Here is a 27,854-nt window from a genome sequence, read left to right as displayed (position 1 = left end):
CCTGCTCATTAGGTAACGTCCATCCATGTCTTCCCTTCAGAACACTACTGCACCCATCTCCTTCCTTTCCTCTCTCTGATGTTTATTGGGAGATCTGTTCTTGCACCTTCAGGCCCAACTATTTCACATTTCTTCTGACTGCACTCATCTGCAAGCACACAGAGACACTGACGCCTACCTAGCAGAAGCACCAGCTGCTCTCATGAACAGTGCTCTCATACAAACATCTTAAGCTGTTCTCATCACCTTTTACATTTCCAACCTCTAGCAAAGAAGTTGAATTTCTCAGATGGTAACAGAAGGTATTATGGGCTTGAATCTGAGCAACAAGGATAGATTCAGGCCTACAAATCTACATAGATGTCAGCTGAGATTTATCTGTTCTAAACACAATTTCTAAACTGTAATATGCAAGTGTCTTCATCTAACCAAGTACTGGCATCTCTTGGTAAGTGAAAAGCAGCTTGAACCTGTTTACACAGTTAAACCTTTCTAACTAAATGATACAAAGTTCTGTAGTGAAAATACTAGTTTAAGTGAAGAAAGAAACAAGGGCATCACCCACCTGAGATAACTTCTTATGAGTGCAGGTTATTCCTCCAATTATGATCATGTTCGGCATCAATGGTTTTGGATAATGGAAAACAAAGTCAAATCGTACAAGCCAAATAGATGCCTTGCGTAAGAGATCTAATACAGTCACATCTTGCTGAAGGAACTCGGAAGCCAGTTTTGTGTACGGTTGAAAGAGAAGATGACAAAGAAGAGAATGTGGGATGTCAAAAAAAATATTCTTTACACGCTGGAGAAAGTTCATGTGGTCTGAATTGCCACTGAAAATCCTAGGGATGTAAGAAGGGGGGTTGGGACATTGAGTGGCATCAATATCTAAGCCACATGGTATATGCTGTAAAAGAAACACAGAAGGGATTGAAAGATGCTCAGCCAGTATCTGCCCACAAGGTAAAAATGGGTCTGTAAAGAGAGCATCAAACTCAGACTCCTCAAGATATCTGATGAGCTCTTTGTTGTACAGTAAATGCTCACAAGTAGACAGGTATATGGCAGACATTCTTTGAACACGTTGATGAATTGTAGCAAGCCTTTCCAGAAAGGATCCTTCTGCAAATGCCTCCTTAGAAAATTCCCGGAAACTGCCATCCATCTCTTCCTGTGTGAAAGGGACTGAGTACATTTTCATAATAAAATTGTTTGTAGGCTTTATGTGTACACTGACTTCAGGTGCTACGACGACTATTTCATGTCCTTTCTGCCTAAGTCCGTCTAATACTTCCCGCATGCTGAGCCAATGACTCCCATCTACAGGCACCACCAGCAGCTTCCCACCTGCAGCCAAGCTGAGCACGGACAGCAGCAGAAGCAGCGACACTGAGACTTGTGGATGAGAAGGAAATACCAGGGCCATTCCTGCAAAATGTGGGGAGAGCTGCACAGAAAGAGAACTCCGGGCAGCTCTGAAAGAAAAGCATCAGCTCTGCACTTTTAAGCAACCTGAGCAGCTCAATAACTTGTGAACCTTGGATATATCCAATGTGTGGTAAATGTATAATCCTGGATTGGGTAAGAGGTCAGATAACAAGCACTAGAAATCAGAAAAGTACGTAGGTGGGTACAAAAGAGGCGATACAATGGATAAGATGCAGAATATTCTACAGGATGAACAGTACAGTCTAACACAAAAGAAAGGAGGGAGTGTGTTGTATGGAACTGTGCTTCCGATAGCATGGGCTTCTTTCTAATGCCAGTTGAAGCTTTCAGTGCAGAGTACCACTCCATTGGCATACACAGAGGGGAAGTCACCTCTTCTCAGCCAAGTGGGAGAATGCCTTCTTGTACAGAAAAGGGAAACAAGACAGAGGCCACTTATTGCCTCTCAATTCACCATACTTTGTAAATGAAAAGATGAAGTCATCTATGCAGAAGAAGCAGAAAGTAAGGAAGAAATGACAGAAATACCATTGTTTTTTCACTAATACTTGCACAGCTTACTCCTATTGAGAACTAAATATACATCTGATATATAATACTACATTTTTAGGAGCACAGAAGTCTATCAGAACAAGAATTAAAAACAGAGCACAACCCACCTGAGGTAACTGCTTGTGAGCACAGTTTACTCCTCCAACCACAATTATGTTGGGCATCAATGGTCGTGGATAATCTAACACAAAAGTCATACCTCAGAAGCCATATGGAAGCCTTACGAAAGAGATCTAGCATGGTCACATCTCGCTGAAGGAACTGAGAAGCCAGTTTTTCATATGGTTTCAAAAGAAAGTCACAAAGAAAAAGAAATTAGGAGGTGGTCAAAGAATAACAATTCTTCACACGCTGGAGGAAGTTCATGTGATCTGTATTGTCTGTTAATAGCCTGGGGACATAAGAAGGGGGATTGGGACACTGAGTGGCCTCAATATCTAAGCCACATGGTATTCCTCTCAGTAAGTACACAGAAGGGAGGGAAAGGTGCTCAGCCACTATCGCTCCACAGGGCAGTGCAGGATCCGTAAAGAGAGCATCAAAGTTACTCTCCTCGAGATATCTCATAAGTTCTTTGTTGTTCAGTAACTGTTCACAAGCTCTGCAGCCTAAATCAAAGAGTGTTTTCAATCTTTCTCGTACTGCATGAAATCTTTCCAGGAATGATCCTTCTCTAAATGCATCCTTAAAAAATGCTTGGAAATATCCATCCATCTCTTCCTGTGTGAAAGGGACTGCATAGCTTTTCATAATAAAATTCTCTGATGGTTTTATTTGTAAATTGATTTCAGGAGCAACGATGACTATTTCATGTCCTTTCTGCCTAAGTCCATCTAACACTTCCCGCATGCTGAGCCAATGACTCCCATCTACAGGCACCACCAGCAGCTTCCCACCTGCAGCCAAGCTGAGCACAGACAGCAGCAGAAGCAGCGACACTGAGACTTGTGGATGAGAAGGAAGTACCAGGGCCATTCCTGCAGAAATGTTGGAGTGCGGCACAGGAAGAGAACTCCGGGCACCTCTGAAGCAATAGCAACAGCCCTGTGCTCTTTAAGCTATCTGCTCTATGCCATAGATTGTGATCGTTCAATAACGTAACTGCTGTGTGGTAAATGTTTAATCATTGGTTTGATAAAAGGCTGGATAACAAGCACTAGAGTTCAACCAAGTCCATGGGTGGATGGTCCTATTGAACCCACCAGCTACGCCCCATCTGTTCCTTTTAGAGGAAGAGAGGTGTGTGACCCTGGAAGGAGGCAGGAGTGGCTGTGTGTGGCTCTGTGCTTCTAATAGCCTCTCTCAGGATGAAACTTTTGCGTCCACAGGAGATCTGTCATGCCCACATCACCACTGCACCTACCAGTGGCTGCTCGCTTTCCTCTGGGCATGGCCTCTCCCTCTGTACATTCACCTCTAGAAGGCCTATGGGCCAGCACTTGTGAAAGAGCTGTTCAAGATTCTGTTTAAAATGACAGCAGTTTGATTGCAGGACACATCATCCTGTACACAATGAGGTACATCCAGTGGCTCAGAACAGCTGGCCACTCACTGAGTAAAGAACTCAGGTAATAGAGCACCTTGTCCTACTTTCCACAGAACCTGGTAGTCCCTTTCAATAGTGGGTACAAAGTTCCACTACAGACCTTCACTAGAAGAGCAAAGAATTTTTCTTCTACTGAGAGCAGCCCTGGAAGAAATTCTAGGTGAAAAACACTGTGGCAGCTCTCATGCAATTCACCAGGATCCACCATGTCATCATATCTTCTTCAGGCTCTCAACATTGATGGAATCTCAGATATCACAAAGTCATCTCCAAGGAAAGATTGTCTGAGGTCTGCCTGTAAACACAGACTCTTTTTCATAGCTTGAGTGTCCAACATCTGTGACATTTCTGTTCATTTTGGCTTTGGAAATACTTTCTTATATAGCAGGCAATTTCACAGACAAAGAAAAAAGTGATAACTCAGAAAGGGTGCCTCTGGACAGAAGCCTGATGTGCATTTCTTTATAAATAACACACTACTCCCAGCAGGTGTCAATTTGAAAGATTTTATCTGACTGTGAGGCTGTGACAGTCTCTCAGACTTTCCAGCACCCTTCCATAGCTCACTATGAGATCCTTATGAGAGCAAGTAAGTCCCAGTTACTCAGCACCATAGATAATGTATTTCAATAATACAGAGCGAAAAAGTCATGTGTAAGAAATCCAGTGCTCATTTCACAGTTAAATTGGATGATAGAAACATAGAATAATATAATCACCAATGTTGGAAAAGACCTTCAAGATCATACAGCCAACCGCCTGCCTCTCACCAACAGTTCTCACTAAACCATGCCCCTCTATACAACATGTAAATGTTTCTTGAACATTTCCAGTGTCAGTGACTCCACCACCTCACTGAGCAGCCCATTCCAGCACCTGACCACTCTTTCACTGATGATTAACCTAAGGTGCCTTTTTTTTTTTCTAATGCCAGATGAAGCTTTCAATGCAGGCACCACTCCATTGGCGTACACACAAGGTACACATTCCTATACTTCTCATATACTCTTACCTATCCTCAGCCAAGTGGGACAATGTCTTCTTTTATAGGGAAAAAAACAAATCAGAAGCCACTTATTGCCTCTCAATTCACCATACTTTGTAAATGAAAAGATAAAGTTGTCTATACAGAAAAAAACAGAAAGAGAGGAAGAAATGACAGAAATACCATTGTTTTCACTAATACTTGCACAGCTCACTCCTATTGAGAACTAAATATATATCTGATATATAATACTACATTTTTAGGAGCACAGAAGTCTATCAGAACGAGAATTAAAAACAGAGCACAACCCACCTGAGGTAACTGCTTGTGAGCACAGTTTACTCCTCCAACCACAATTATGTTGGGCATCAATGGTCGTGGATAATCTAGCACAAAGTCATACCTCAGAAGCCATATGGAAGCCTTACGAAAGAGATCTAGCATGGTCACATCTCGCTGAAGGAACTCAGAAGCCAGTTTTTCATATGGTTTAAAAATAAAGTCACAAAGAAAAAGATTGGAGGTGTCAAAGATGATGTTCTTCACACGCTGGAGGAAGTTCATGTGATCTGTATTGTCTGTAAATAGCCTGGGAATATAAGAAGGGGGATTGGGACACTGAGTGGCCTCAATATCTAAGCCACATGGTATTCCTCTCAGTAAATACACAGAAGGGAGGGAAAGATGCTCAGCCACTATCGCTCCACAGGGCAGTACAGGGTCTGTAAAGAGAGCATCAAAGTTACTCTCCTCGAGATATCTCATAAGTTCTTTGTTGTTCAGTAACTGTTCACAGGCGATGAAGCCTAAATCATAGAGTCTTTTCACTCTTTCTCGTACTCTATGAAATCGTTCCAGGAATGATCCTTCTTCAAATGCCTCCTTTACAAATGCCTGGAAATCTCTGTTTATCTCTTCCTCTGGTATGGGGACTTGGTACAGCTTCATTGTAAAATTGTCTGATGGCTTTACATGTAAATCGATTTCAGGAGCAACGACAACTATTTCATATCCTTTCTGCCTGAGTCCAACTAACACTTCCTGCATGCTGAGCCAATGACTCCCACCTACGGGCACCACCAGCAGCTTCCCACCTGCAGCCAAACTGAGAATGGACAGCAGCAGAAGCAGCGACACTGAGACTTGTGGATGAGAAGGAAGGACCAGGGCCATTCCTGCAGAAATGTAGGAAGAGCTGTTCTATTGAACACGAGCATCTCTGGGCTTTTAAGCTAACTGTGCTGTGTTTTTCATGATGATCTTTAGACTTATTTGCTTTGTGGTGAATGTATAATCACTGATATGGACAAATTGAAGGTGTTAAAGTTCAGCCAATCTCTCTAGCAGTCATCTGATCCATAGCTAAACTGGATAATGCCCATCCATTTGTACTGAATTAATAGGGGGACTAAAGGGAATAACATTTTTTTTCAGCAAGTAATGCACTAATAATGCTGTGTAACAAATCATTAACTGAAAAAAACTATGTACATGCGTAAGAAAATAAGGAAACCATGCTGTGGAAGTATAAGACTAAACTGAAAGAGCAACCAGAATGTTAACTGCCAATTGACAGGAGTTACAAGAGAGTAAAGCCACTCAGATCCCTTGGTACCCAGTTAAAGCCTGGGCAGAAGTAACCAATAACGCTTTCAGAACAAGAACTGTTTTTAAGTGGCAGGTTATGGTGTTCTTATTTCAGAGGAAAGACTAAAACTAAAATACCCTGTCTGAGCAGTTAGCAAGCATTTTTGTTAGACATGTGCTAACCTGCAGGATTAAATTTTTCTTTTAGATATAACTGTGATACCTAGCTACATCTAGAAGATAACAAATAAAGGGCTGGAATGCCATTAAAGAATCAGTAATAAAACTATGCTGGACCCTGAACTTTTTAGCCCTTGCAAGACAAGGGTGAAAGTGAGCTCTGGTTTTAGAGGAGAGTCGAAATTTAAAGTGGAACTGCGTGCAGACAAACTGGTCTCGTCACTTTCCCAGAGGGCCTGTCCGGGTTTGTCCCTGAAGCAGCCTTTAAACAGGTCAGATGAACAGAACAGAGAAAAAAAAAGTACTACCCCAATAGAAGTGGCTATGGAGAGGGTTTATTGCAATTTGAAAGACATTTCTGTGAGTAAGCAGGACCTGAGCAATAGCTGGTCGACTGAAGTAAACAGTACTTACAATGGGCAGCATCAGATGAAGTAATGGGAGGAGTTAAGCACAGCCTGAGGGCAGATAAGGCTGGATCTGGGGAAGGTGTGCAAGCTTGTAAAATGCAAATCTATTTTACTATAAAGCATCCTTAATTCATATTCACAAAGGCATATGGATTTACAGGAAGAATAGAAGAGGTGACAGGCAGGAGGAATACATACACTATGTATGACACAGAGAAGTGAAAAACATTCAAGGGAAGAACAGAGAAATGCCTGTTTCTTTGTAAGGGGTATTTGTAAAGGACAAAAGTTTTATCTCTTTCAAGAAACAATGTGATTTACTGCTGACACTGCTGGATGACACTAACTAGAGATTCATCAGCTGCTGAGGAGTGCTATCTCCTCCTATCTATCCTTTCCTACTTAATGTCTACCTTCACAACATGAGACTGTTGTACTTATCACAATCAAGCAAGAAGCTGAGATACATGCAGCCACAAGCTAATGTAGTACATCATGAAGTTAATGTAGTACATCATGAACACCAGAAAGTCAACATGCATCACACACATGCAAGAAGTAATCAGCATTAAAGATCCCACAATATTTACAGGAAAGCATTTTCTATCTGAACTGGATGTCTTATAAATATAAGACAGCTGAGTATGCAGCTGCCTAGTTTTTGTGATGGAAACTGTTGCTAGACTGTAACTTTCCCCATAATAAAGGATTAGCCTTTCAACTCAAACCAAACACTGCTGTTAAAAAAAAGAGCAAATAATGCTATTGCACTTTACCCAGTGAGTTACTTTTCTGACTAGATAAGCAGCTAGTACTCTTGAAGAAATACACTATTGTGTCAGGGGGCAAAGAATTTTTGAAAGAACTGTTAAATCCACCTACACTTTTATGCATTAATTCCTGGACCAGGTGAAGTTTGTGTACATGACCAGCTGGAATTAAATATAGCATAGCATGTGATTTCCTTAGAGAACAAAATCCCTATGTTGGGCAAGTCCAAAAAAAGAAGATGGAATCATGTCTTCTTCTGCTGGTCAACGACACCACTGTTTTTCACATGCCTTGACTATACAGAAACAGTTACTCTAAATTACACCTTTAGGTTAAGTAATGTCTATATCAAATGCCATTAGGTCACACACAGACCGTGCAAGCGTATGACTACCAGAACTTTTCCCAGTCACTCACTAACCTGAGGTAATAGCTTCTTCCTTCTACAGTTTATGCCTCCAATGAAAACCATACTGGGCATCACAGGCATGGGATAGTCAAAGGCAAAGTCAGTTCTCTTCAGCCAAATAGATCCGTGACTTAGAAGCTGTGTCAATGTCATAGGCTTTTGGAGAAAGTCTGAGGCCAGCCTTTCAAATGGTGAAAAGATGATACTGCAGGTAAAATACTCTGAAATGCTTATCAGTAAGTTCTTCATTCTCTGAGGAAATGTCATATGATCTGTACTGAATGAAAACAATCGTGGGACATAGGATGGTGGGCTTGGGCTCTGAGCAGCATAAATGTCTATAGAACATGGAATACCTCGCAAGAAGAAAACGGTAGGAATAGACAAATGCAGAGCAACTATTTGTCCACAGGGTGTCAGAGGATCTGTAAAGACTGCATCAAATTTGCTTTCTTCCATAAATTTCATCAGTTCTTTTCTGTACAGTAAGGAACTGCAGGCAGTTTGAAACATAGCAGAAGTCTTTCTAAAATTTTCCCAAGTATCCAAAAATCTGGTAAGAAAAGGCCGTTCACTGAAACTGCTCATACCAAAAGTATGCAAAAGCTCTTCCATCTCTTCCTGCTTGTATGGTACAGGATACGTCTTCATCGTGAAATTCCCTGAAGAATCTATGAGGATATTGCTGTCTGGTGCTACAACAACTATTTCGTGCCCTTTCCTGCTCAGCTCAGCCAGCACTTCCTTCATACTGAGCCAGTGACTGCCGTCCATCGGGATCACCAGCAGCTTCCCAGCAGCAGCAGTACTCAAGGAGCACAAGAAGAGGAGAAGCATTGCCATCAGCATGTTGCAAGGTGGAAAGAAATCCAAGCAAGTGTGAGCTGGGGTGGTTTGAAAGCTTTTGAGGCTTCAATCCACCTACACAAATATGCCACTTCGCAATGATACTTTTGCCCTTTTGACTTACTGTTTCATATGTTTAGCAGTTTGCACGCAACTGGATTCATGTCAGGAGATTAATGATTAAAAAATGTTGAAATGGGTTTTGGACTTCAAAAGTAGGCTTGTACAAGCATGAGAAAGGTGTGTCTGCTGTCATAAACATGGCTCTCCCATACTGTGACTACAATTCAATGCCTCACCCTTCTCCTTTCCATACTAGTACCACAGACTGATGGCCTTCTTAGCATCAGCAGCCCATCAATGCAGACCCCACTTTGTCTTACCCAAACTGCAGCAGCCCCCACCTCTCCTATTCACCTTTCTTGCCTCTGGGAGATAGAGGACTGCTAGCTGCTGAGTGAGTTGGCTATGTTCAGCGTTGGCTGACTGATGTAACTATGCAAGCAACTACCGTTCTGAGATAAGCTGAGTCATTGGGCAAATGTTCATTGAAAGCACTAAGTGCAGGAATTTATCCTTGAACTCAGTCACTGTTTCACACGGGCAAGCATTAATAACTTTGCGTATGTGAACACAAGTCACGCAAGGAGCTGGGATTAACTCTTGCCTGTCTCCTGCACTTCACCTGGAAAAGTCTGGATTTGCTAGAACTACACATCCTAAAGCTGATTATTTTCCTCTCGTGTCCATCCGCTTGAAATAATCTCTAAAAAGACAAATCTCTGGAATCTCTTGCTGTTCTCATACAGCAACATTTATTCAATGCAGAATTACTGTAGCTCTGATGTAGAAAGGAGATAGAGACCCATTACTTGACTAGTGATCAGATCAGATGGTGATATCTGGGCACCTATCTAATCTGTTTGCTCCTTTCCCAGAGATGGTTTAAAGATAAGGTGCTGTGGGTGGCTGTTAAGTGAGCTAATGAACATGCAATAGCATCTGTCACTTAGACATGGTGAGTATTTATTGGTAATGCCAAGGTAAATGCAGGTTTCTGACTGCACTCATTTGTCAGAGAGCATTTCTCAGGTGCTCAGTCAGTGCTGGGTCACCTTCAGCTGATCATTTAAATGTGGGTCTGCAAATTGCAACCTTCATATTGGCAAATAAGTTATAAATAATCATGCCTAGGTTTTACTCATTCATGTAACTGAATTGAACTTGTATACTACCTAAAATCAGCTCATAGTTTATATCAGCATGACCCAAGGATGTTGGCTATTTCCAACACACTATGAAATAGGATGGCGCCATCCTAACCATCTCACAGCAACACAGTGCAAGGGAAAACAGAAAGATTGTGCACAGAAAATCTGTCACAGAGTGAAAAATTCTCTCACAAACATGTGTGATACTTTCACTCCCATTTAAGGCTTCCCATCACACACAAAATAGCTGCCTCAAATTCATGCACCTCCCACAGGATTTTCCCATTCTTGCTGTTCATTCAATAACTGAAGAGAAGGTGGGCTGTAACACGACTGGTATCTTGGCATCCAAATGGAGATGTTTGATAAAATGATGGTGGATGCACATCACATCACTCCAGACCTTAAACCAATGTCCAAGAACCCAATACAAACATCCTTACACAGCAGGCTGTCTGACATGTTGACAAGTGGGATGAGCACCCACATGCAGACTGCCATGTGGTTTGTGCAGCTGATGGAGCTCCTTGGGATAGAAGAAACTGGACTTGGACATTTACTGACAACATACTCCAGGGTACCTGGGAACCAGTGACAGAAATGCATCCTCAGCATGATGTCCAGAAACACTGCTAGGATTACATGTCATGATGCCCCTCTGTTTGTAAAGAGTTGTATATAATAGCCAACTGCTAGCACTCTTATTCTTCAGGCTAAACAACAAGAAAAAAAATTTGCTCCAGGTCCTGAGTGGGTGGATATTAGGGCAAGAGATATAAGGAGCAGCTGAGCCCTCTTTGTAGAACTCAGAGAAGGGGAAATGAGGGGAAACCACATGGTAGCCTGCAGCTCCCCATGATGGCCCACAAGTCCCCGAGGCAGTGGACATGGCCCTGAGCTGCTGGGCTCAGGGAATGTTGGAACACTGCTTTCAGCCATAGGAGTTGGGTTTTGAAAGGTTTCTGTGGAGCCAGAAGTTGGACTCAATGATCCTTAAGGGTTCCTTCCCATTTGGGACATTCTAGAATTCTAATACATTTGATACCATAGGCTTCTACGTTGAGTCAGAAGGAATCATTCTGCAATTGAATCTGGTGTTTTTTGCTGCTAAAGTGTCACGCATAAGGATTACAGCAGGTTGGTAGATGCCAAAACAAACCTGGTTATCCAGCACTGACACTGGACACCAGGTAATGCTGTAAGAAAGCAATAACAATCCATATACATAATGGCCGCCCAGGCTCCAGTTAGAGTGACCCAGGGAGCTAGATCCAGGAAACTAAACCTTGTGACTTTGTATTACATATCCTTTTAAGTGTTTTGCTACACAAATTTCTCCTGTAACTAGGTCGTCCTAGCCTTCCATTCTCTTCTCTATGGGCAGCAGGTTACCGGGTTTCAGAGAACTATCTGTTCTTATCACATGATTCTATGTCTGAACAGTAGTGATCGACACAGAGCTTACATCTGTGTATAGATACACACCACTTATTTGCGTGTTTACACTCTAATGCATGTTGCTTTGCTGCAGGGTGCTATTTCAAGCAAAATAGGACAAATGCTAACATTTTCCATAGAAAATATAACCAGAGCGAGGGGAGGAGGAATACAGAAAGTTTTTAAAGGTGCAGAAAACATGATTTCCACACAGTGACAAAAGTCATTATGATGATAGCAGGCACCGGGTATAAAATACACGGAGAATAGTTACACTACTTTGGAAAACAGCAATCTACAACTGTTGGCAGATCTGAGACCTTCATAGTATCACATGGTGTACCATTATGGGAAAGACCTCCAAGATCACCTAGTCTGACCATTAGCTTCAGGATATAAAGACATGTAAAAGGATATAAAAGACTTCTGTCATGCAATCCTCATGTTCTTCAAGAACATGCCATTGTACATCCAAAATCTAAATCAGTAAATTATCACTCTCTTCAGTCAAACACAAGGAAATGTCTGCATTCAGCTTATTCTGTATTTGCCTTGCTGAAACTGAATAAACCCATGAAAGAGTATAACTGCAGAAAGAAAATAAATTTAACTCAAAGAAACTGGTACAAATATGTAATAATACCATATGAGCACACTTCAGAAATGAGAAGGAAATATCAGAGGAAAGAAATCCGTGTCCTCCTCCATGACTAGTAAGAAATATCTGATGCTACTAATTGTTTTAACTAGATAGGCTGTCTATAAAACTGCAGAACAATTCTGATAAAAGTCAATGTCAAAAAACACGTACAAAAAATTATTTGCCAGTTACAAAACATTCTTTTATGAAAATAGAGACAATGTAAATTAATTAAAATAATTTTTTAATTAATGAAATGCATTTTATCATTCAGATGAAATAAATACTTGTTACACTACATGAAGATGAAACTACTGCTGCATCTGACAGAATAATATGTATTCACTGACAACAGCATACAGAAGATGAAGTCAAACATTGGATTTCTCTAAAAATATTAATTCAAATAACAGCCATCTGCCACCATTTCAGACCATGGGAAAAAATGTCAAGAATCAGATCTATTGAAGCACTTCAGAAAGAAAAAGATTACCAAGAGCACTAAACATCCTCTAGCCATGAAATTACATTGCCTTGGAAAATGTGTAATTTGAGAAAATGAACATACCTTAGGCAGTGGTTTCTTCTCAGCACAGTTCATACCTCCAACGAAGACCATATTGGGCATCACCGGTCTGGGATACTCAAACACAAAGTCAAACCTCATTATTGAAATAGAAGCAGAGTTCAGGAGGTCCAGCAGGGTTACTTCTCTTTGAAGAATTTCAGAGGAAAACTTTATTGCATCTTGATAGATGGCATTACAGTAAAAGAGCTCCAGGAGAGAAATCAGTGTATTTTCTACTCTCTGGAAGAACGTCATGTGGTCTGAATTGAATGAAAGTGTTCTGGGGACATATGACAGAGGGCTCGTGCACTGTGCTGCTTCAAAGTGTAGATTGCAAGGTAATCCTCTCATGAAGAAAACAAATGGAAGTGAAAGGTAATTGGCAACTGTTGCTCCACACATAAAAAAGGGATCTGTGAGGACTGCATCGAAGCTGCTTTCATTCAAGTACTGCAGTGTTTCCATACTGCTGAACATTTCCTTGCACTGACTATAAAAGGATTCGAAAAGGCGTGTGAAGTCATTGAAAATTGCTATAACATTTTTTGGGAAAGGCATACTCTTCAGGTGAGTTTCAAGATACACTTTAAAGGTATTATCCAGATCTTCTAACTTGGTGGACACTGGGTATGTTTTCACAGTATATGCATGTCCGTGTTTGTCTCCCGTATTCCAGCTTACTTCTGGTTTAAGCACCACCACTTCATGTCCCCTCTCAGCAAGCTTGTGAGCTACTTCCTTCATGCTTAGCCAGTGGCTTCCAATCATGGGCACCACCAGGAGTTTCCCTCCTTCAGAGAGGCCAGGAATGAGGAGGATAAAAGTCCAGGTGGCAAGTGGATAGCAAAGCCGCAACGTCATTTTCCTGTGGACAGAGTACAGACTGAAACCGTCTCCTACTGCAGGCTCTAACTTGAATATGCTTTTATAGGATGTGAATGGATGTATTTGCTGAGCTGTGCTGCTTTCTGTTTATATTCTAGTTAATGTTTTACTCCTCAGATCTGTGCTCAGTTATGGGTGAGTGTTGTTGCTTTTTTTTTTTTTGGTTACTTGTAATGCCAAACATAGTGATCCTTCACTGTGTTGACTCATTGGAGTTCTTCAGCGCTCAGTGAAGAACTAGCTCCTTGACATCCCAATTAGTTTTCTTAAAATATTTCTCTTGATCATTAATGTGTCCTAGTCAGGGTAAAGGAAGGCAAGTTTGGTAAAAAGAATTCACACAGTACAATGACAAATGAAAAGAGCCTCAACACATTAGATTATGGTTGGATACACAGATGTTCAGAAAATTTCTCTGAAAACAGAAAATGAGGATGTTATGTTACTGGCTAAAGTGAGATCAACAAAGTCTTTTGGGCTACCAGGAAGGGATTATCCCTGCAGCCTACAATATAGCACTAGGATGAGACATTTAGAGAGAGTAGTCTGGCATCTCGAAGCAGAGATCTGTTTATTTGAAGTCCAGCATCTTACTTTCAAGGAGCAATGCAGTTTTTTTCACAGTCTAGGAAATAGCCATGAAACTTCTGTTATGCAGCTAAAAACTCTTCACCAATATAGATATAAAGTAGAATCAGATATAACATGGTATACTTAATATGTTTACAGGTCTCACAAAAGAGACTCACATGTGGGCCCAGCTATCAGACCTGATTTTTAGCTAAAGACCAGAGAGCAGCTTGTGTTCTACCAGGGAAATGCCCTGCCCTCTTTTAGGCTTCCACTATTGACTCTCAGCTTGCAGCATGATGATTGGAAATTCCAAACTTGGAACACTGCTAATAGGGAAGGCAAAGGGTGCAGAGTCAAACTGAGGACAAGGGAAGTTAATCAGTACTTTAGGGGAGCTTCCATGCGTCTGCTAGTTTGCCAGAGTCTCACTTATTTTGCTTGATTATTCTGGCAAGGGTTTGTTTATGAGTTAATCTTTTCTTGGCTCAAGGCAACGTGGGATAACAGCTGGGTACCTCTGAAACTGATTTAACCACATAAGGAGATAGTTAGGAACTTCAGGCTTCAGTGGGAAGGGACACAGTTGGGGCACGATGAAGGAGGAATTGTCTTCTATCTGAAGATGCACTCTTTTGAGTGATAGGACAAGGGGGAATTGCTTTAAACTAAAAGAGGATAAATTTAGGCTAGATGTTAGGCTAGATGTTTACTCAGGGGCAGTAATGCACTGGTACAGGCTGCTGTGGTGCCCCATCCCTGGAGGCACTCAAGGGCAGCCTGAGCCGGTGGAGTGTAGCCCCGCCCAGAGCAGAGGGGTTGGAACTGGATGAACTTTAAGGTCCCTTCCAACCTCAGCCCTTCTATTATTCTCTACGGAGGAGCTTGTGGCTGTGCTGGTAAGGCACAGCAGGACGTAGAGCCATAGGCACAGAGCTGCCACAGCCCGTGTTAGCCAGCACAGCGGACTCCATGCCCCGGCAGGCCCGGTAGGGCCGGCCCCTCAGCGCGCTGTGCGTCGCGCCAAAACAAAAATGGCGGCAGCAGCGACAGAGAGGTGGCGGCTTTGGGCCGTCTGCTTGCTCTGAGCGGTGCGGATTCGGCCTCTTCCCGGCCGGAACCGAGGCAAGGCTGAGCGGAGAGTGGAGCGCTGCCGTGGCTGCCTGGCGGGGTGGAGCCGGAGCCGGAGCCGGAGCCGGGTGTTGGGCGGGGTGCAGCCGCGAGGGGAAGAGGCGGCTGAGGAGAGGTGGGAGGCTGGCGGCGGAGGTGAGGTGATGGGGGGGGGGTCTGGTTCCTTCGAAGGGAGCTTACAAGCAGGAGGGAGAGCGACTTCACATGGCCTATTAAGGGCAGAACAAGGGGGAATGGCTTTAAACTGAAAGAGGGGAGGTCTGGATTGCATGTTAGGAGGAAATTATTGACTCGTTGGGTGGTGAGGCGCTGGCACGGTCTGCCCAGTGAAGCTGTGGTGCCCTGAGGCATTGAAGGATGGGGGCTGGGCAACCATTTTTGCTGGCAAGCAGCCCCAAGCCCCACCTAGTTGGAACTAGATGGGCTGTAAGGTCCCTTCCAGCCGAAGCCGTGCTGTGATTTTACGTTTCTAATCCGTATTTTATGACTTTTAAGGGAAGGAAGGTGCTAGCAGTATGTTGTGGTTCAAGCCAGCAGATGGCTCAGCACCGCGCAGCCTTGCTCTCACTTCCCTCCTTCCCGGTGGGATGGGGGGGGGGAAGGGGAAACAAAGTAGATCTCATAGGCTGAGATAAAATTATTTTCCGAGAGAGAAAAGGAGAAAGATAATAGATAAAAGTAGTGCACAAGCAATTGCTCACCACCCCCTGAGAAATGTGCAGCTAACCCCTGAGCAGTGGAAGAGAGAGAGAGGAGCTCCCTCCTCCTTCAGAACGCCTTTTGCTTGATGCCATATGGTATGGAATATTGCTTTGGTCAGTTTAAGTCAGCTGTCCTAATTCTGTTCCCTCCCAGCTCCTTGGGCCCTTTGCTGCAAATGGCCTCGGCTCTCTACAGCACTGCTTAACAGCTGCTATAAACATCAGTGTATTACTAGCATTGTTTTTCTAGAACCAAAACACAGCATAGTACTAGGCACTTTGAAGAAAACAATTCCTTCCCAGCTGAAACTAAGACACAGTAATGCTTTGAGGGTCCTGAAGCAAGGAGTGAAGGAGGGTTTGGCACTGCCACACTTACCTGCTCCTCTGGAGTGGTGAGGGGTGCTCAAGTCAGCAGTGAGGTGATTGTTGCTTCCCAAGTGTGTGTGCTTTTATGGTGAGCAAACCTAGTAGGATCGAAGTATATGTTCACATGAGAACAATATGAATCATAATCTTTGTCTGGTTAAATGGTAAATATGACACACCCACTGTAAAATAGATGAAGGCTGAGAGCTTTTGAAGGGTGCTTAGCTTATCAATCATGTTCTTGAAGCAGGGGAGGTGAGGTCAAGGTTTTAGAGCTGCATTCAGAGTAGAAAAAGGTATTGCAAAGAAGGTATGTATTCGTTACTCCACCTGCATTTTTGAAGGAGTTTTTAAATGGATATGCATTGTTATAAGTGATAAAGAAGTGTTATAAAACAAACAAGAGCGAATGTTTCCATGCTGCTTCATAGTCAGCTTCTCAGAGCATAGCCTTTTGCATAAAAAGTAGGCAAAGAGACTAAAATTACTTAATGTAATGATGTTGTGGATGCCCCATCCTTGGAGGCATTCAAGGCCAGGCTGGATGTAGCTCTGGGCAGCCTGGTCTGGTGGTTGGTGACACTGCACATAGCAGGGGGGGGGTTGAAACTGGTTGGTCGTTGTGGTCCTTTTCAACGCAGACCATTCTATGATTTTATAAAAAGAGATTTGTCAGATACCTGAAGAACTAGCAGCTGGTTGAGTGGGGAGCTCTGGACTACTTTTGGCATTTAAAAAGATATTCAGTAAGGTTTGCCAATGAAGGCTCCCTAGGAAAGTAAGCTGGCACAGGAGAAGAAGAAAGTTTTTGCTTGATTGAATTAATTAATTAAAAGATGGGAAATTGAAGATGAACCCTCACAGAAGGGAGTAAGATGTAGTTTCTTTCTCTTTTTTCTAGGGCTCTTTTGTGGTTCAGCATGTAATCTGTTGGTTAAAAAAAAAAAAGTGAATTCTGAAGCGGGTATTTTTTCTTGTGATATCTGTTGATACGTAGCAATAAAAATGAGCACTGTTAGTGAAGATTTAAAGTCTTCAAGCTACTCAGAAGCTGAATGATGGAATAGCTGATAATGCTGATTGTAGGTAAATTCACATGTAAACTATGTGTATAGTCACTGAGTTTGAAGTGAATGTACAGCAGAGAGACCCTGGCATGATTTAAAAGCAACAACAACAAAACTAAACATTTCTTAGAAAGATGAACTGCTTGAACGAGAACCAAACAATGCTTGTTTAGCTATAGCAACCCATGGTTTTGCACACCTGTAGAACTTTATAAGGTTGTAAGAATGGATCATAGAATCCTAGAATGGCCTGGGTTGAAAAAAAACTAGATGAGCATTGTGGTCCAACTCCTTGCTATGTGTAGGGTCACCAGCCACCAGACCAGGCTTCCCAGCGCCACATCCAGCCTGGCCTTAAATGCCTCCAGGGATGGGTCATCCACAGTAGAGGCTTTTGAATTAATGTGATAAAAAACCATAAAATTGCAAGTGGTGTTAAGGTAGATAGGGAATGGTTATTCTGTGCTTCAGTATAATTCATGGGTTATTCATTTCTAAGACAAACACTTGCAGCACAGTAAGTGAAAAACTAAGGAGTGGCAAGTACAAACAAAAGGGATTGAAGTGAGGGATCTTGTTACACATGGAAAGGTCATAGAGCTACCAAAAAGACTAAAAAAAAACCCCTCAAAAATATAAGTGTTTTTTTGACACTGTTTCTGGCTTGCTCAACATCTGGAAGCACAGAAATTATTTTGCTAAAACACTGCTGTATTTTTGCCTATGTATTGCAGTGTTTCCATCTGAACTAGCTAGAGACAGATTTTATATGTATGTGGATTTATTGAGAGAGAGACAGTGCAGGCATATTCACTAATTTTGGGGACCTTACATAAATTTCCTTCAAAAAATACCTTGAAAACTAGTAAATCTAGTAAATAATAGGTGTTTAGAATGACCTGTTTGTTTTGGCATATACATTTGTGCTGATGCAAGATTGAAATGTGACAAAGTTGATTCTAGTTAAAAGCATGCTGAGATGAATGCTTTTAATTCGCCCTTTTTTGTTACACTAACGTGTGTTTCTGTATGGATCTGATGTTCATTTTTAGAATAACAGAATAAGATTTTTTTAAAAGGTGTAAGCTAATTCTACAGTTGGGCCAGAAGATCTGTGAGGGTTTGAGGAGGGTGGATTCAATTGCATTTTTCATAGTAAACTGATTATTCTGTGTTTTTTAAAGGACTGTTTTGTTTTCACGATGTTTGGGGACTTATTTGAAGAGGATTTTTCCTTTATTTCAAACAATCATTATGGAAAAGGAAAGAAATCAAGGCCCAAAGATTCTGAGCCTCCAGCTCCCAGAGATTTTACCAATCTTAGTGGTATCAAAAACCAAGGTGGGACCTGCTACCTCAATTCCCTTCTGCAGACTCTGCTTTTCACACCAGAATTCAGAGGTACTGTGTTCAGAACCTCCTTAAAATAATCTCCATTGATATTTTGTAGTGACTTGCATTTCTGATTGTTTATTAAAGAAACACTGCAAACATAAACAGTTTATTTCAGTTGAATTGAAGTGAGTTATTACAGAATAGCCAGCTTTTAGTCTCTAAAATTAGTATTGTCACTTCTACACGAAATAGAACTGTTGTACACATTGTATCTTAAACACCTACTGCTTGTGAAAATAAGTGAGGCTATTGCTCTACATAACATATAGTTCATAGAAGAAAACAGTATTTTGCTATCTAAACATCTCCATGTTTATGTGTGCTTTTTAGCCTGAACCATGTGTAATGATGAATGATGTTGAGATGTTGCACGATGTTTTGACAAATCTTCAAAGAAAAAGCATTACCTTTTTTCCTTAATGTGTCATTTTTCTTTACAATTACAGAGGCACTGTTCTCTCTAGGACCTGAAGAACTTGGGACTCTGGATGATGTTGGCAAACCAGATGCAAAAGTATTTAAAATCTTCTTCTATTTTGTCACTGTTCAGTGTTGTTCCGTATAGTTTGAAACAGTATTTTCATGAGGGTGAATGAAAGCTTAACTGTGATACCGAAAGGCTGGTTGGTTGAAATCCTTTTTTGCACACAGATGCAAGTTTTCAGTATCATAGAATCACATAATGGCCTGGGTTGAAAAGGACCACAACAATCATCCAGTTCCAACCCCTTGCTGTGTGCAGAGACACATCCAGCCTGGCCTTGAATGCTTCCAGGGATGGGGCATCCACAACCTCTTTGGGCAACCTGTTCCAGTGTGTCACAACCTTCTGTGTGGAAAAACTTTCTCCTAATATCTAACCTAAACCTCCCCTCTCTCAGTGTAAAACCATTCCCCCTCGTCCTATCACTATCCATCCTCGTAAACAGCCATTTCCCTTCCTGTTTATATGCTCCCTTAAGTACTATAAGCTTTTCCTTCAAAAGTAAGCTGTTGAGCCTGTTTCCACTGAGTTTGGTAGCAGAGGTTCTTCACAGAAGCAGAAATGATCCCGAAGTTTGTACAGTGCCTTTTTGTTTTTCTCTGCTGTAATTAAAACTACAATGCTATGACTGATTTGCCAACAGTTAAAAAAAAATAGAAATAAAAACAAAATGTATGGAGACTGGGTGACTGCACTGAGATTCTGCAGGTTTAACAGCCCACCTATACAAAAAACATTATGGGACTGCAATTTAATATTCATTTTAGAAGTGCTTACTAAAATTGACTACTTCAGCAGGTCTGCTAAACTACTTCAGTTTCATTCTTTAGCCCTTGGATTAACATATCACAGTTAATTGCTTGGAAATATTAATTGCTTTCTAAATTGAAGATAAAAATAGGCAGCTGATATTGATTGACATTGACCCTTCTCCTTCCACCTCATCATCTGTCCTTTTACTGAACAAGGAGCAGCTTGTCTGTAACTGCATTCTTAGATTTCAGGGTTATGAAAAGTAGGACAGTTGTCCTTTTGTGCTCTGGTGGTGGTTTTATTTAAATCCATACAGTCTTGCTTTATCACAAAGCTCATGTTCCATGACTGTATTGAATATGGAGGGGTTGTATATGTTTGGGAACTGATGTTCTGATGAGAGTCAAGTTATGAAAGCAATCGTTAATGGTGGTTTATTATAGTTCTGTTTAGTTTGACTGAATTCCGTAAGTTTATTTCAACTGTTGATTTAAAGATATATTTTGGTTCTTTTATTCCTAGGTTCGGATAATTCCATTACAACTTCAACGGTTATTTGCCCAGCTCCTGCTCTTAGATCAGCAGGCTGCATCTACAACAGACCTTACTGAGAGCTTTGGTTGGAACAGCAATGAGGTACACGTCAGCACCTGTGGCACCACTGATACTGAAGTCTGACATTTAAAAACTAGCTTAAAATATTTCATGCTATGGAGATAGTAATTAATTGGTCCAGATTTTCTTCTGTGCTGTTGTATCTCCACATGCACTATGTGTTAGTTGTTTCCAGTCAGCAGCAGAAACTTGTTCCTTTAAACACATTTTGAGTAGCTGTACCATTGTTTTTGCAGGAATGGTTTTTCAACAGTAATTAGGCTACTTGTCCTTAGTTATTTAAGTTTCCGTTTTCTGTGTAATGCACCCTAGAGCTTAGTGGAGATCTACACAGGTGAAACTGTGTCTCATGTTTTTTATGCACTTTTAACTACTACAGAAAGCATGACTGAATTAAGAATAACTACTACTAATACATTTTTCTCAAAGTAGTAAATATATGGGTAACCATTGAGGCAGGTTTTTGGCATGTGTAGTTTAAGTTGTTTTTAAGCAATAAGCAAAGCAAATGACACTAGTTTATTTCTTTGAGTTTGTTTTTTGTTGTGCAGGAAATGAGGCAGCATGATGTGCAGGAGCTGAATCGGATTCTGTTCAGTGCTTTGGAGAGTTCCCTTGTGGGAACTTCGGGTCATGACCTTATTAATCGATTGTACCACGGGACTGTTGTCAACCAGATTGTTTGTAAAGAATGCAAGAACATCAGTGAGAGACAGGTAATGCTGGAGGATTTTCCATGTTAAGCTTCTGTTCCCCTTGCTCTGTCCAAAAAAAAATAATAGATGACATCTTTCCGCAGCATCACTGGTGGTCATAGTGAATCTAGATATTGGTTAGGGCACCGCAGGCTTGCAGATGTGTGGAAATTGTGCGTGACTGACAGTTGCTAAATCTTAGCTGGAATTTTCTAAGCCACATATATCAAGATGTGACTCATGAGCTTAAAAAAAAACAAAAACAAAAACAAAAAAACAACAAAACAAACAATCAGCAAGCATTATTACATCTGAGTTGGTAAGTTCTGCCTGCAGATGTAGTTATCAGACAGCTGAACAGTGGGGTAACAATAGTAAAACATCTTTACACTGCTTTACTGTTCTTGGTAACTTTACAGTACTTACTATCTCTGTTGTTGTTGTTGTACTTCTGCATAGGAAGATTTTTTAGACCTAACAGTGGCAGTAAAAGGTGTAACTGGTTTGGAGGAGGCCCTGTGGAACATGTATGTGGAAGAGGAATACTTTGAAAATGAGAACTTGTATCGATGTGGAGCCTGTGATAAGCTTGTTGAGGCATCAAAGGTAATGCATCAGGTCATTGTCAGCGTTTGATTTGCTAATGTTTAGAGACTTACATTGCTGTGTCTACCCTCTAGCCCCAAAATAAAAAAATGTTACAAGAGCATGCCAAAATTGGACTTGCATTTTAAATCTCAGCAGCTTATGTGATCCATTTCCGGACTCCAATGTTGTTGCAGTCTTTAAGTAATAGTGAGTGGGATGGTATGTAATTATGAGAGTACTGCTGCATTCACATGCTTCTACTGCACCTGACTGTGGGCATTTCAGAGCATAGACTGAAAGATAAGCTAGAGCCTAAAGAAAAGAAGGAAATAAACTATCTAGAAATTCTTACCTGAAGAGCACCCATGGAAGAGAAACATAATAAGAAACTCCTGCTTTGGGCAGGGAAATGAGATCACTTGATTTAGGTATTGCATTGTTTCTCTGATGTTGAACGGCTTGCAGTGATGCATTAACTGACTGAAAAAATCTGCTGCAGTGTACTAGAGCCTTTAAGTGGGTAACATGGAAGTAACTACTCAGGTTTTCCAGTGTTTATGGCAATGGACGTGTATGTTTTTACAGCCTACACCTGTGTCTTTCCCATCAGTTTATTTCTGGTATAAGCACCACCATGTCGTGTCTTCTCTCAGCGAGCTAAGCCACATACTAAGCCGGTGGCTTCCAGCTGTGGGCTCCACTGGGGGTCTTGTTTTTCCTCTTGCTAAAAGACTGTAAAGGCAAAGCAGACATAAACAGCTGATAGTGCACTTTGCCTTTGATTTGTTGTCCCTTCTTCACAACAACAAAGCTCTTCGTCCTGCTCTGGTGACTATCCTGCATCAGGATGAGCAAACCTTGCATCATGTTTAATGTGGAAAGGAAAAGGTGCAGAGGCAAGTTCAGGTCAGTCACAGTTAATCAGTACCTTACAGGACTTAGGAATTTTTGCCAGTGCCTCACATGGCTTGGTTATAAGTGTTCGAGTTCAACTTCCCTGAGTTCAAAGGGGAGTGCAAGATAACAGTTGGCTACCTCTGAAATTTGATCATCCACTCAGGACAAGGGGAACTTGGAACTTGAACGTGAAGTTGCTTAGCTGTGGATTGGCAGCATGACTGGGGCCACAGGTGCAGCATATGCAGTGTGCATGATCATGGTTGCCTGCAGAGAGTGAGGTACCTGCTGAGTCACTCTGACAGAGAATGTCTGTTCACATCTAGACACCGTGACCCATACCTAGCAACACCACTCCTCCATTTCTTCAGTATTCTCTGCGTCTTTGGATGTTATTTCCTACCCTCTTTTGTCTTGACCTCCTTAAAAAAAAAAAAAAAAATCAGACGTTGAAGAACCCCGTGTTCAAGAACTGAATCTGTGGTTATGTTCAGAGTGATGCAAGGTAGTTGGTTGGGTTTTGCACCAGTATTTCTGATGTGCTTACGTACCTTGTTTGATCTCAGTGAATTAGGTGTTAGGTGGATGGTTGGACTTGATGATCTTATGGATCCAATATAAATGATTCTGTGATTCTGCCTTTCTAAAATGGACTACGTTTGGCTTTCCTGCCTAAAGTTTCCCACTGCTATAAATAAAATGAAGAGAGATTTAACTCTTGCTTGATTGTTCTGTGGGTATCTGTAGTCTTCCAGGATCCATCAGACACAGCCTCATGCTTGTTTATCATAGGCCACTGATCTTAGTCGAGGCTGTTTTCTTCAATCAGTCTGGCATATCTTAAGCAACGTGCCACTGTGATATCTTCTGGTGATGTATTTTAGACCATTTCTATTGAATTCAGAAGCAGTCCAATAGTCATAGCAGATGAAAATTACTGTCTTGATTTTCAGCAGTGTGCTCCTTCACTTTCATAGCAGGGTTAAGTATGGGACTAGTGATCATTGAGGGTGTAGACTGCAATGTAAGGGAAGGATCTTGATTGCTTTAGTTATGTAGTAACAAAAATACCGGTCTTGTCTGCCTCCTTGTAAAGAAAATAGAATAATAGAATTGACCATAGCAAGGTTATTCTGTATAACAATATGCTTGTAACTTTTTTTTTTTCATGTTACAGTCAGCTAAACTACATAAGTTGCCTCCCTTTCTCACCATCTCTCTCCTGAGATTTAACTTTGACTTTGAGAAGTGTGAACGATACAAGGAAACTAGTTGCTATACCTTCCCTTTCCAGATAAATCTGAGGCCTTTTTGTGAGCAGGTTTGTACTGTTATATTTGTTAAAGTTTCTATACACTCAGCAGAGAACTGATATTTTAAGGTCAAGGTGTCTTTAATTTTGCATTTAGTCAAAGCCAGATATTAAGCAGACTTTGTGGGCTTTTCCTGTGTCTCTAGTTCAGTGCTTTTACAAAAATGTTTCCAAATGTTTCACTTTCTAACAGAGTAAGAGAAATACCTTGTTGCTATACAAGGTGGAAGAGGTTAATAACGACCTAAAACTTAATCTGATATTTGCTTAATACAAAAGTAGATTTAATTTTCTTTCAACTTTGTTCGGTAACTTATGTGTGTGTGTGTGTGTGTGTGTGTGTGTGTGTGTTGCCATATATAAAATCAGCTACAAATGTTTTTATCAGTTACTTCATTTTTTTCCTAATTTCTCTTTGAATAACTGTACATCTATTCTGGTCATAAACTGAGCTGTTCCATTGCCTGATGCCAGCTTTTGTTCCTTGAAGTATTTGAAGAATATGCTTAACTCTCCTTGAAGAGGGTTTTGGGTTTTTTTTTTTTAGTTGAAGTGTTGCAATGCCAGCTCAGGGTTTGTATTTGGGGATGCCTTTTTTCAGTTGATTTGTTAAGTGTTTGTTTTTCTCTAGTCTTTTTAACAAAATAAGTTGGTTATAAACATCAGGTTGCATCAATATTTGCATCAATATTATTTGCATCAATATTTCATTATTTTAATATTAAAATATTTCATTTTCCACTGTTATTCAGAATCACTTTTGTCCACACTTGTGTTCTACAACACTGAAAAGCCCCTTCAGTCTTGGCACATGCAAAGGCATACAGAGATATCTGGAGCTATGCTGATGGTGTAGAAGTGTCCTTGTGTGAAAGACTTGCTGATATATATTATTATTGTTATTATTTTTCTTTTTGAAGACTGAAATGGATGATTCAGAGTACATGTATGAGCTCTTCTCTGTTATTATACATAAAGGTGGCTGCTATGGAGGACACTATCATGTTTATATCAGAGATGTGGATGAATTAGGAAACTGGCAATTACAAGTAAGTGCTAAATATTGTGTTTTTTTTTTCTCTTGCTTGTCTCTTATATTTCAGAAAAGCATTAAGAGCTAGAGAATGAAATGGGCATCCAAGCTAATTAATACTTTAGTGAGGCATTTGATCGAGAAGGTTAGTTTTTGCCCTCGTGCAATTGTCTCTACAGTTGGAAGCTATTAGGATTTTGTAGCAAATTTTAGCTTTCTGTTCTGCTGTCTCTCACAGTACCTGGCTGCTGTATTCCTGCTGCCTGTTGTGAGGCAGGTGGGCAGAATCAGACAGTGGGTGCGTATGCACTGCAGTGAGCTGCGTGCAAGCTGCTTCAACTCTTGTGGTAGTGTGTGACTGAATCTTTGCCATGTGTTTGACACGTGATGAACTGGATATCTCTGTGTGGCATCCAGATATCTGTGTAAAGAGACTGCAGAACAGTCCTTCCTAAAACATTATGCACAACTTGCTCTGAAATATACTTTTGGAGTATTGGCTTTACAGTTCTAAACTGCATATGCAAATCTCAGTGCTGGCTGGAAAACTGCCAGCAGTGTTTGAAGTCAGTGCTTGTGAATGTACTATTTTTCTTACACAGGAAGATGAGGATAGGCTGATTGAAGATAAACCTTCAAGAGAGAATGAAAATGCCAAAGAAACAGAAAATCCATTGGCAGTATTGAAAGGGATTTTATCAGAGGTATGGTATGTAAAGAGTTCGTTGCTTCAATTTTGATGTTAGGGAACCCAGCAGAAGGGGCTGAAATGTGCCAGAGTTAACAGTACAGAACTCTTCCAAGCTTATTGTGAAGCATGTAAAACTCATAATTTAGGCCAATTTTAGGATGAATCATTGCAACTCATACAAAAAAGATGGTTTTTTTTTTTTTAGTATTTCGTAAGTTGCTTCTTAAGGTGTTGCAGAATGTGATGCTACTCTGACTTATTAACAAGTATCCATGACTTAATCACTCAAATTGCTTTCTTTGTGTTGTTTCCTTGACATTTGTAACCTTCATTATCTTAGTTTTTAATTTCTTTGTAGGAAGAATGTAAACAAATTCCTGTGGATCAATTAGGGCAGAAATTCTTGGAGAAAATAAAGATGTCCTGGAACAAGAAATACCGAAAACAGTACGGAGCATTACGAAAGGTAACATGTATGTCTGTTACCTTCTTTCTTATTGTGAGGGTAACTTTATATTTCTAATGAAGAATCAGTAGGATGACAATTGAAAACACTGGCACTTGGACTAGCAAGTTAATGCATGTATAAGAGATTTGTTTGTGAGGCAGATTAATAGTCTGGGAAATACAAACAGGATGCTCAAAAGCTTATCAGCCTGAAAGCTTTTTTCCATTTATATTGTTTATTGTTGGCCTAAAAAAGAGTCAGCTTTGAGTACTAAATATTGTCTCGCTTGTGTCTGTGGGTAAACCTGCAACAGCAGTACTGCCACTTGGACATAGAAACAGTGGTAAGAATTAAAGAAGAAATGCAGCACTGCTTCAAAGTCAGACTTGAAATGGATTTTGGAAGAAGAGGCACCTTTTGGTTGATTAAGATACATCCATAAAGTTTAGCACTTCAAATACAGTGTTGTGTTTGTCTAATTAGTTACTACTTCATTTTTTTGCACTTTAAGGAAAATGCGTACGCATTTATGTTACAGATGTGCGGAAAAATCATGTTGCTCTTTTTTAATAAGACTAACAATAGAGGTTGCAAGTAAATTTAGAATATTTGTGAGATCTAATGTGAGTCTTCCACAGAGAGCCCTTTTTCTGACCTCTGTAGAGAACGTATAGGAACAAGTTCTGAGCTCCCCAATATTAACAATCTCCATGTTTGAGTGCTGTTGTGAGCATTACAACTAGCTGACTTAGAGCTTCTGTCTGGCTGTGTTTTTCTCTTTATTTTTTACCTTTTTTTTCCTGAGGGAGTTGTGCATGCGTGGTTCTCTAATTTTTTTCTTAGTATGATTGGTTTTTTGCTTTTGTTTTTATTGCTTTTTTGTTTTGTTTTGTTTTCTTTGCATGTATTTGAAAACAGAAAATACCTATTGAGAAATCAGTTGGTGTGAGTGGGTTGCGTGTATGAATTTGAGGACAAATTGGGTCACGTTGCTGATGCAATCAGCTGATGCAATGTTATATTTAACACTGAGTATCTTCCTCTACTAAAATGTTGTTATTGCACCTTGTCCTTGCTTTTATTTTTAGTATTTGCAGAATCATCCCCAGATATTTCAGTTCAGTCCTGATGAAAATAAAGTTGGTTTAAAGGAAAAATACAAGCTCCAATTTAAGTCTGATTTTCAAGGACAAGATTTCTGGAGCCCTCCTCAGGAGAATGGTATCCAATGGAATTCAGAAAAAGAACCTCTAAGGCTAGGAGAGAGTTCTGCTGGTTGCCATTGGTTTGATCTGAATGATTCAAAAGTCCAGCCCATCAAAGAGGAGGATATTGAGAAACAATTTCAGGGTAAAGAGAGTGCCTACATGCTGTTCTATCGCAAGTCTCAGTTGAAAAGACCTCCTGAAGGTACACAGAATTCCTCTTTGTGTTCTGGGGGGCTTCCTTCATTGATATTGAGATTTTTCAGGAGGGTGAAGGCAGGTGGGCATTTCTGTCCTTTGCTTGGGTATCGAGGATATAGATGTCTTCTAGTGCTAATTGAAAAAAAGAGTTAACTCAAGATACAAGAAAGTAATCTCCGAGGAGATTGTGAACAGTTAATTGGCTATAGCTGACACTGACCTT

At 40.8% G+C, this 27,854-nt stretch overlaps 3 protein-coding genes across 10 annotated transcripts in view; 1 reads left to right on the top strand and 2 right to left on the bottom strand.

Moving 5' to 3' along the window:
• The window catches only part of LOC100547885 (UDP-glucuronosyltransferase 1-1-like), a 47,430-nt gene extending 31,067 nt beyond the window's left edge, over nt 1-16,363 (bottom strand). Inside the window, exons 1-2 of one of the 4 annotated variants that reach the window (XM_010713216.2) lie at nt 16,258-16,363; nt 12,592-13,456 (exon numbers count right to left, since the gene is read on the bottom strand). In XM_010713216.2, the coding sequence (XP_010711518.1) occupies nt 12,592-13,452 (861 nt within the window). In that variant the 5' untranslated portion in view covers nt 13,453-13,456; nt 16,258-16,363. Of the gene's footprint in view, nt 1-565; nt 1,489-7,901; nt 8,811-12,591; nt 13,490-16,257 lie in introns of those variants that run through there. The other 3 variants (XM_010713215.3, XM_010713223.3, XM_010713219.3) reach the window with 3 other exon arrangements.
• Nucleotides 4,734-6,320, bottom strand: LOC100547576 (UDP-glucuronosyltransferase 1-1-like). Its single transcript, XM_003207360.4, has one exon. The coding sequence runs from the start codon at nt 5,703-5,705 to the stop codon at nt 4,749-4,751; it is 957 nt and encodes a 318-aa protein (XP_003207408.1). The 5' UTR covers nt 5,706-6,320; the 3' UTR covers nt 4,734-4,748.
• Nucleotides 14,925-27,854, top strand: part of USP40 (ubiquitin specific peptidase 40) — a 32,745-nt gene continuing 19,815 nt past the window's right edge. For 2 of the 5 annotated variants that reach the window (XM_010713229.2, XM_010713230.2), the window contains exons 1-11: nt 15,235-15,312; nt 18,499-18,715; nt 19,156-19,223; nt 20,469-20,582; nt 21,113-21,277; nt 21,716-21,862; nt 23,919-24,062; nt 24,974-25,102; nt 25,689-25,790; nt 26,136-26,243; nt 27,314-27,635. In XM_010713229.2, the coding sequence (XP_010711531.1) occupies nt 18,517-18,715; nt 19,156-19,223; nt 20,469-20,582; nt 21,113-21,277; nt 21,716-21,862; nt 23,919-24,062; nt 24,974-25,102; nt 25,689-25,790; nt 26,136-26,243; nt 27,314-27,635 (1,498 nt within the window). In that variant the 5' untranslated portion in view covers nt 15,235-15,312; nt 18,499-18,516. Of the gene's footprint in view, nt 14,946-15,049; nt 15,313-18,498; nt 18,716-19,155; nt 19,224-20,468; nt 20,583-21,112; nt 21,278-21,715; nt 21,863-23,918; nt 24,063-24,973; nt 25,103-25,688; nt 25,791-26,135; nt 26,244-27,313; nt 27,636-27,854 lie in introns of those variants that run through there. The other 3 variants (XM_010713228.3, XM_010713225.3, XM_010713226.2) reach the window with 3 other exon arrangements.

The sequence above is a fragment of the Meleagris gallopavo genome, chromosome 7 (genome assembly GCF_000146605.3).
Source record: "Meleagris gallopavo isolate NT-WF06-2002-E0010 breed Aviagen turkey brand Nicholas breeding stock chromosome 7, Turkey_5.1, whole genome shotgun sequence".
Taxonomy (NCBI): Eukaryota; Metazoa; Chordata; class Aves; order Galliformes; family Phasianidae; genus Meleagris; species Meleagris gallopavo.
Note: the sequence above shows the minus strand (reverse complement) of the source record. Positions and strands in the feature narration are given on the sequence as shown.